Source organism: Ceratotherium simum, chromosome 11 (assembly GCF_057802395.1).
Source record: "Ceratotherium simum simum isolate JZ-2026a chromosome 11, ASM5780239v1, whole genome shotgun sequence".
Lineage (NCBI taxonomy): Eukaryota > Metazoa > Chordata > Mammalia > Perissodactyla > Rhinocerotidae > Ceratotherium > Ceratotherium simum.
The window spans coordinates 69,272,077-69,281,755 of record NC_141910.1 but is presented as its reverse complement, the minus strand read 5'-3'; the positions used below and the strand labels follow the sequence as shown (position 1 = coordinate 69,281,755).

The 9,679-nt window shown below is 53.3% G+C and overlaps 1 protein-coding gene across 1 annotated transcript; it reads left to right on the top strand.

The window, feature by feature from the left end:
- Nucleotides 1-5,454: 5,454 nt before the first annotated feature.
- Nucleotides 5,455-7,868, top strand: ID2 (inhibitor of DNA binding 2). The gene is made up of 3 exons (XM_004436447.3): nt 5,455-5,924; nt 6,250-6,313; nt 7,104-7,868. Exons 1-2 carry the CDS (start codon nt 5,577-5,579, stop codon nt 6,304-6,306), a joined length of 405 nt encoding a protein of 134 aa, XP_004436504.1. The 5' UTR covers nt 5,455-5,576; the 3' UTR covers nt 6,307-6,313; nt 7,104-7,868.
- Nucleotides 7,869-9,679: the final 1,811 nt, after the last annotated feature.

Genomic DNA, 9,679 nt, shown 5'->3' with positions numbered 1-9,679 from the left:
AGACGGGGGCAGCAATGACCGGCGACAGGCGGGTGGCTGGGAGCTTGCATAACCCTCCAGCTCAAAGACGTGTGGGCCAGGATGTGGAAGAGAAGGGGGTCAAATTATGTTACAAACAAAGTCTCTCCACCAGCCAACCTGAGAGGGCAGAGATTAGAACGACCCGCGCTGGCGCCGGCTTGGTGCCACCGGCGCCCGGGGCGATGGGCAGCGCCAGCCGCCGGGCTCAGGAAGGAGCAGCGCCCAAAGCGCTGCGGGCGCAGGACGCGTGTCGCGTCCGGCCCCGGCCCCTGACCAGGCGGCCGGGAGCGGCGGGGTGGCTGCGCGTGGTGCGGGGCAGGGGGGTTCCTCCCCACTGAAGTCATGGACTTGGCGCGCGGCGTCGCGGCCGGCGCGCAAATGTGGCTCCGGCCAAAAAGTGAAGAAAAAAAAAAAAAAAAGCGCACAATGTGTTTCTTGTTAGAGACTCGCAAGCCGGGACCTCGGGTTTTGCTTTTGGTGCCACATCATAATATTAAGATGCAGTTTGATTCCGGACAAGCCCGCCCTTGGCGCTGGCTGGAGAGGGCTGCTGCGGATTCCCACGGACGCCGGTGGCCAGACCCGGTGGCCTGGGCGCTGCGCTCGGCCGCGGGGGGCGCAGGGCGGGCGGCGGCTGGGAGTCCCCGCTGTGACCCGGGCTCCCCGCGGGGACCGGACCCCGCGACGCGCGCCTGGGGGCAGCGCAGACACGGCGACGCCAGCCCCGCGCCCGCCAGTACGCGGGCGGCCCGGGATTGTTTTCCAAGACCTTATCTCTCGCTCAAGTTAATATTCTTTTTTAATTTGGCGACCGGAACAAAAGTCACAGGAAAATCCTTTGTGAAAGCCAAACGCGGCCACAAATCGGGGCACTTCACAGCATTTGTAACTAAATATTTGCAGTGCTGGTAGTTAAATCGGTCCCTCCGCCAAACTTCCCAAACTTTGCTTTCTTTGAACGGAGCTGAAAGGTGATCTCCCTACAAGATCAGACGGGTGAAAGCAATTGGATTTAGCACGGCCTTTTTCCTGATGCTCTGAGATCTCTGCGCAAGCAGGACCGCGCGAATCCTAGAAGGAATTAGGGCCGCGATCGCGGCGGGGCGGGGGAGGGAGGACCGGGAAGCCATTGCAGGAGCTGCAGCGCTCTGTGAGTGCAATTTATTAGCTGTGCGCGACAAGAAGAGGTTAGGCAGGTCTTCAAAAATACCCGAAAGGAGAAACATAAACATCCCCTTGTTTGCTTTCTGTGGCTTTGCTCATTTTCTTCCCCTCTCGTCGCCCCTCATCTGAGGTTGTTTTAAACCCGAATTCGGTTATCTGGTTTCAGGGCAAGGGCTCCCTCTTGCCAAGGTATTAAATAAACAAGTAAAGCAAAAACTTGAATCCTTATGTAATCCAGATGCTGTTTCCTCGAAAACCACAACAAACTCTGCTAAACCAGATAACAGAATCGGGAACAGTCGTGGCCCCCTCCCTCTCCCCCCGGTTTTAGGGCCAGCAGAGGACATGCACGTTCAAGAACTCCTCTCCAGGAGAGATGATAAATAATTGCTGCTAACATTCGAGCACCCTTGAGGGATCCGGATGCCATAAACTGTCCGGGAATGTTGGCATCTGGTTCTTAAAATGGAACTTTCCCTAGAGATACAGCCGGGACCGAGGAGGCGTCTGCGTCCGCGGGCTGCCTTGGAAGTTTCTGGCCTCTTGAGGTTCTCAGTAGAAAACGCAGATTTGGAAAGGGGCTCCCTCTGCCCGGCTTTGTAGTGGCACTGAGGACGCAGACACGGGTCCTCTGGGCGCAGAGGCTCGGAGCAGCGGCACCGGCTGCACATCCTCCCGCCTCCCCCGCCCCGGGGTGGGGCAGGGGAGGGTGTGGAAAAATCTGATGGTTTTTTTATGCAACCTCCAAGGGTTCTGAAGAGGAAGGCAGGGGTCAGTGGGGGGCGGGGGTGAGGGTCCTCCAAAGGTATTTTTAGGAGTCTGGCATCAAAGTCATCCCCGTGAGGATCGCGAGGATCCAAACGAATAAATAAATCTCGCTAAGATAGTGACCTTCTCCCCATCCGCCCTTCCCTCGCGCCAGCCCCACCCTGAACGCCTCGGTTGCAAAAGCAAATAAAATAAAGCAAAACCTTTTGCTTTGGCAACCTCTAAGCCACATTATGCCTCCTTCTGCAAAAGGAAGATTTCTTTCTTCTCCCTCTCTTGGCTTTTTTTCTTCTCCCCCCGCCCCTCCCCCTTTTCTTTTCTTCTCTGTCGTCCTTCCTTCCCCCAAATCGCTCGAAACTTAAGACGTGCAGCGGCTGCAGGTGCGCGCGGGCCGGGCGGCCGGGCCGGGGCGAGCCTGGGACGGCCGGGCCTCGCAGGCATTGATCAGCTGGGCGCGCGCGCTGAGTGACGGCGCGGTTGCCATGGCAGCCGCCTGAGCGGCGCCGCGAGGACAAGGCTGCAGGGCGGCGTGAATGGGCGGCGTCACGCGCCTGGCGCCAGAGAGTCTGCTCCGGGGCTCCGGCTCCGGCCCCGCCGCGGCCTGGCCCGCGCGCCGCCGCCGCCGCCGCCGCTGCCAATTCATCACCTGTCAGGGATCACTCGGGGGGTCACGGGCGGAATGGACACAGCTGTGAGAACAAAACCGGGGGGAAGAAAGGCGAGCGCTCCCAGTTGCGCCAGATGTGCAGGGAGGACCTTGAGCCTCCCCCCGCCCCCCGCAGGCTCCTCTGGGCCTCCCCCCGCCCGCTGCATCACGCGGGGATTGCAAAGCCGGGCCCGGAGCTGCTTCTGATTATCGCGAGGGGCTGGACGCGCTGGGAGCCGCCGCCCGGCCTGGGATGGAGCCTGAGTGCGTGAGTGAACCCTGGAACCAGGTTCGGGGAACTTCCAGGGCTGGCGTGTGGCTTTAAATGGGGGGACCGTATCTCCACCCCCCGCCGGAAGCCCTTCACACCTTCCCACCACCCACGGATCTAGCAAATCCAGGGCCTTTTCTGCAGCTGGGACCATTTGAACTTTAGAGGCCTCAAATGCAAACCCACAGAGACACCAATTGACAGATTGTTTTCAGTGCCTTGTAACTCACCCCAAAATGTTCCAACACCGTCTTCCCCACGAAAACATAATTTTAAAGGTAGTTTCTTATTGGGCTTGCTGAGACAGACACACCAGTTAACTCATGCCTTTTTTAAACCATTAACTTATACAGCCACCTAATCTCCTTAAAATGATCTTTAGATGGATGTAAAACTGGGTAGCATGCCAATGGAATCGAATTCCGCGATCAGGCAGACTGGACTCTGACATGGCAGCTAAAGAAAGAAACACTAGAAAACTTTCACCATATTTAGCAATTTTAGTACATCAGGGTACAGAAATGACCATGGGAGAAGGTACTGCCTTAATCAACTTTGCAAGAGTGTAAAGTAATACCGCGCAACGCTCATTACGAACCAGCCCCGAGCCTAGCTGTTGGGATAATGAGGCTGGCACGGATGTTAACATACGGTGTCCTTGGAAAAAGCGAGGAATGCGTTAGTATCGCAGAGCTGCAATGTCCAAGAATCACAAGTAATAATTTGAGAATCCCAAAGATGTTTGTTTACATTGGCTATTATTGTAAAATAGTCAAAGTATAACATCATGAACCAAAATAGTGTCAAAACAAAATCTGTTCCACTGTGGCACGTATGTGACAGAAACACATGCACACAAAGTACATCAAGAGGCTCGAACTGTGAGGGACTCGGGTATTAAATCATTTCCAGACTTAATATCAGAGGAGAGGTTGTTAATTGAACACTGTGAGGAAAAGAGTTGCAGGCGGCATTTGCAGGGCCTTCCGTCCTCCGTAGACTTTTCTGCCGGAAAGGAAACCATCCACCTCCATCCTCCAAACTGAAGCGGCTGGATTTTCTGAAAGCGACAGCCGCCTCAGCACCACCGACTCTGCCTCTCTCAACAGAAGCCCTGGGGCAGGCACAAGGCTGCAGCCAGTGTCAGAGACCGGCTGGCCCACCAGCTGAGGAATTAATCATTAATTGAAGGAAAAAATACTGTTTCTCCAGTATTAAGCTTTGCTTTTTCTCCAGTTCTGCCCCCTTCCTTTTTCTGAAATGCAAAGGAGATGGAGATTGAGACAAAAAGTATGCAAGATACAAATACTACGTTTTCTGGGATCTTCTAGTTTATTATATTCTAGAGAACTATGATTTTCAAAACACATAACTAATTTACCGTGGTATTCGGTTAAGCTAGAATTTTGTGTGAATTAACTGAAAAGTATTTTACTAAATAGCTGCCAACTTTTTTTATTTAGAGGGCAGGAATGAGTTCTTAAAGATTTACAGCAAAAACAAAAAAACCTAGAGCTGCATCCAGTACTAGTGCTGAAAATATCCCAAACCTCATACATGACAGTTTTTTTAATGATGCCCATCGATGGCTGGGGCCACCTACCTGTCACAAAGCTTTAAAAGTACTGTAGGTGCTGGAATGTGACACTAGAAATCACGATGTGTGCATAATTAGTCACATTATTTTGCCACCTACACTGCAGGGCATCGACCAGCAGCCCCTCAAGGTCAGTGTATGTAAATACCGTTTCAATATGCAAATTTTCCTAATAATTTCCGATTAATAGGATCATTATAATAGTCCTGCCCTGTTCTAGAAAAGGAACCCTGGAAATGCCCTGCCTCTCAGAACTTCTTAAATATCACCACAGCTTCCAATAAGTACTCATTTTACTGAGTTTACAGTGATGCCTCCCGCTTTGCTCCGAGTTGCAAGATCCCACACTAAACCTGCCTTGAATGCGCGCGTGGGTGGCTATTTTTTCATACATATGTATCTTTTTCTTAAATTAAGAGACCAAACTCATTCTACAAACGTCACTTGTCAATGGCAAACTTATTTGCGTTTTCACTTTCTTCAGAAATGCTTTCTAACTTGATGACATTCCGTGGGTCCCAGTGAACGGTGGCTTTCTGCTGTGCTGAACTGGCCCGTGTCGCTGTGATTGTAGGGCTGCTGAGAGCTCCAAGGTGTGGAAGGCTTCGGTAGGGGACACCCTAGGGCGAGTGTCTTGCCTTGCCATTGGAATTGAAATTAAGATGCACGTTTAGATTCCCGGGGTCTCCCCACTCCCCGCAACCTCCTCCTGAGTCCCTCCACCCTTCCCCCTCCCTCTCTCCCTCTCTCCCGCCCGGCGCCTACTGTACACTATTTACCACCCCAGCTGGGCTCGCGCCCGCCCCGCCCACCCCGCGGGGATTGGCTGCGAACGCGGAAGGACTGAGCGCTCGCCCCGCGCCCGCGCCCGCCAATAGGGGCGCCCGCCCGGCCTGATGGACGCGCGTCCTTCCACCAATGAGGACGCAAGGAGGCCGGATCGTGTGGCCCCGGCGAGGGCGGATAAAAGCCGCCCCGCCGGGCTCCCGGCTTCGTTCTCAGCCGAGCCCGGTGCCGAGCGTGAGAAGCTCCGCAGGCGGCGGTGGCAGCGGCGGCCTGAGCTTCAGGGCAGCTCGCTCTCTCCTGGTCTCTCGTTCCCCGCGGTCAGCATGAAAGCCTTCAGTCCAGTGAGGTCCGTTAGGAAAAACAGCCTTTCGGACCACAGCCTGGGCATCTCCCGGAGCAAAACCCCGGTGGACGACCCGATGAGCCTGCTGTACAACATGAACGACTGCTACTCCAAGCTCAAGGAGCTGGTGCCCAGCATCCCCCAGAATAAGAAGGTGAGCAAGATGGAAATCCTGCAGCACGTCATCGACTACATCTTGGACCTGCAGATCGCCCTGGACTCGCACCCCACTATTGTCAGCCTGCACCACCAGCGACCCGGGCAGAGCCAGGCGTCCAGGACGCCGCTGACCACCCTAAACACGGACATCAGCATCTTGTCCTTGCAGGTAAGACCGGCTCCGGTGTCCCCGCTCGCCGCCGCGCACCCCAGCGACCGCCTGGGCTGCCTTTAGCAGACCCATTGTCCAGGCGGCCGTAGTCGGTGACTTACGGAGGAGCTAATTAACTTTATTTTCTTACAAATCTGCTGTAGATTGAGCCGTGCGTGAGATTGCTGATAAGTTCTGACATGTTCATGCGTCTGTCTTTGAGTCTGAATTGTAGCATAGACGTGTTTAATGGAACTTGCTGTTTATGGACTACTTTTTAAAAAGGCCCTTTCTCCTTAAGATGGTCTAACATCTTGCCTTTTATCCCCGTTCTCTCTCGCAGGCTTCTGAATTCCCTTCTGAGTTAATGTCAAATGACAGCAAAGCACTCTGTGGCTGAATAAATGGTGAGTGTTTGCTTGTGTCTCTTGGAGTGTGTGCGTGCGCGCGCGTGTTTTTTCATTTGTGTGCTCGAGTACTTGTGTTTCTGCAAAATTCTTGGTTTAGCAAATGAACGTGTACTTAGTTGTATTACACGTAGTACATTGTTTATGTGTACTAGACATGAAGGGGTTTCTAGCTCGGGTTACTCAAAATAACAGAACATTTTCTTTAAATAAAATAAAATAAATGATGCCAATAACTTTAATTATGAAGGTGGCGGAGGGAAATGTGTATTGGCTTCTGTCGCGCACCTAATGCCCTGGCTCCTTTCTACTACTGCTCTGGTACTAGGAGGTACTACCCTCCATATAATTAATCTTATCGCCACAAATTCCATAGGGATCCTCCTTCCCTAAAACTATAGCCCTCTGGGATTCGGCTAGCCGAGCATTGCTATCCTGTGCCTCAGACCCTGTGATGTGGGATTCCGGACTTCCCTATCTGTTAACGAAAGGGCTGTTTTCAATCAAATAATTGTTACAAGAAGCAGACTGGCGCCTGTGAGCACTGCTGCTGGAGATCCAAATAGAAGATTGCGTTGGGAAGTTTTTCCCTTGAGTCTCTGCTATTTTAATGTTTAATCTGCGCTGTCGAGGCCGAGAGTGTGTGTTGCATCTGGACGCCAGGGTTTGCCCAATCTTTGAGTGTTTGGTTAAATGTTCAAACTGTGGCTTCCTCCTGGCGCCGGCCTGCCCGCCTCTGCCCTTAGGTTACATTCTCCTAAACATGCCTTTCTCTCCCAATCTTTTGCAGGTGTTCACGACTTTTTTTTTTCTTTGCACAACAATAACAACAACAAATCCACAGGATCTTTTAAGGCGCTGAACTTATTTTTCAACCATTTCACAAGGACAACAACAAGTTGAATGGACCTTTTTAAAAAATGGAAGGAAAACTAAGAATGATCATCTTCCCCAGTGTGTTCGCTGACCTGGACTGTGATATTAGTTATTTATGAAAAAGACTTTTAAATGCCCTTTCTGCAGTTGGAAGGTTTTCTTTATATACTATTCCCACCATGGGGAGCGAAAACATTAAAATCACAAGGAATTGCCCAATTTAAGCAGACTTTGCCTTTTTTCAAAGGTGGAGCGTGAATACCAGAAGGATCCAGTATTCAGTTACTTAAATGAAGTCTTTTGGTCAGAAATTACCTTTTTTGACTCGAGCCTACTGAATGCTGTGTATATATTTATATATAAATATATATATATTGAGTGAAACCTTGTGAACTCTTTAATTAGAGTTTTCTTGTATAGTGGCAGAGATGTATATTTCTGCATACAAAGTGTAATGATGTACTTATTCATGCTAAACTTTTTATAAAAGTTTAGTTGTAAACTTAACCCTTTTATACAAAATAAATCAAGTGTGTTTATTGAATGGTGATTGCCTGCTTTATTTCAGAGGACCAGTGCTTTGATTTTTATTATGCTATGTTATAACTGAATCCAAATAAATACCAGTTCAAATTCATGTAGACTGTATAAGATTATAATAAAACACGTCTGAAGTCAATACCGGAATTCTGAATGATTTTTGAGATCTCTCTCTCTCTCCCCATTTTATTTAACCCTTCTTCATCCCTTCCGCCACCCCTCAAGCCTGGCAACTCATGCAGAGAATCTCCTCGGATGTGTGGTCAGGGCTAGCGCTTTGGGGCAAAGGGCTGCTGCCAATTTTTAGGAGAGCTGACAGCGGCTGGAAAGGCTCTAAACACAGAAGTTTCTCTTAGTCCGTCAGGGAAGAATTAGTTCCGTGCTTTGGGGGTGAATTTCAAACCAAGGAGTTGCTGTGATGGGGACTCCTAGGAGTTCCATCATTCGAAAAAAACGTGGAGTCTGGAAGGACTACCTGTCAGTAGGTGTTAGGACACTTCTGGGGTAAATGAAACTGCTTGTTGATCAGAAGAGAAAAGGCTTCGTAGAACTCAGAACATGACTCGAGGTTTAGGGGAAGGGCAAGAAGCCTCCCGGGTGTCACTGTTTGCTCCGAGTGACCGTTTGCCCGTGGGAACTGAGTTCCCAGGCCGCCGCAGGCTTCCTCTGTACCTCACCCAGCCTCAGGGAGCCAGGGCGTGGGCCAGGCCTCCTTTCCAGAACAGGTCTCTCTTACAGCGCCCTTCACCCTTGACTGCGCCCCTGGACTGCCCAGGGAAGGCAGAGAGAGAGGGAGAGGAGAGGCCTGCGAAGTCAGAGAGAAAGTGTCCAGCGCGCTACTTCCACTGCCGCCCTCAGAGGCAACGTTTGGACCCTGCTTTAAAATGTGTAGTTGATAATATGGATAGGTGTATTTATATTACACTCTCACCTCGGACGACGCTTCCCTAGGCGAGTGAGGGTGGGGGCGGGAGGTTCCGGAAGGCCGGCCCGAGGCGGACCGGAACTGGAGAAGGAAGGGGGGACAGGCGGGTGCGGATGAGTGTCTCACCTGGGGCCACTTTCTCAGGCCCAGCCGAGCAGGTGTTTGGGTGGCGCCACCGAGTCTGCCCTGGCAGCGGCGGCGGCGTTTCCGGCGCTGACACGGAATCCATCACCGCGGAGCGCGGCCCGCGGGTGGAGGGCGGCCTCGGGCTCTCGGCCGAACCTGCCGGGGTCCTGCGCCCTCGGCGGCGGTCCCGGCCCGAGACCCTCCCTCCTCCGGGGCGGGGGTCAAGGAGCGCGGTCCGGGCAGCTCTGGACACAACGCGCGCCCAGCCCATCATCAGCGGCGCCCTGCCCGTCGCCCGCGCCCTGCCCGGCATCCACGCCGCGGACACCCTCAGCGTCCGCAGATGAGCACGTGCGCCGACACCGACGCAGTACCCAGGGCCGTCGTTGTTGTTGATAATCTTATCCCCAGGGAAGCGGGCTCTGGCTGCAGCACCTGGGCAGGACGGGCCATCCCCACGCAGGCCGCCCTTCGGACCTGTCACCTGACGTCTCGGCCACCTGTTGTCAGCCCGCCCAGCGCCCTGCACGACAGGCCACCTTGCGTGGGCCTGGGCCCGGCGGGGCGAGAGCGGAAGCACAAGGACAAGTCGCTGGCCCGCCCCCGTCCTTCCCTCTGCGGACGGCGGGGCAGGGGCGCAGACACCAGCCCCTGGTCGCACCCCCCTCGGTGACCCGCGCGTGGTCTGCTCGGTTGGGCGAGGGGATCTGACCCGGACCGCTCCTTGGCTTTCCGGGGAAAGCCGTGCGAGAAGGGCGGGGCCCTTTCGAGCACCTACGGGCACCGTTTGCAACGTCTGGACGACGACCCAGAGTAACAGCAGCGTCAAGGAAAGGTGGCACCTTTCCGAGGGGACTTCTCGCGGCAGAGCCCGGGCAGCCCTTCTGCATCCGGCTGGT

Coding starts and splice junctions, on each gene's coding strand:
- ID2 (XM_004436447.3), top strand. CDS start 5,577: ATGAAAGCCTTCAGTCCAGTGAGGTCCGTTAGGAAAAACAGCCTTTCG. Junction 5,925..6,249: donor TCAGCATCTTGTCCTTGCAG/GTAAGACCGGCT, acceptor TCTCTCTCGCAG/GCTTCTGAATTCCCTTCTGA.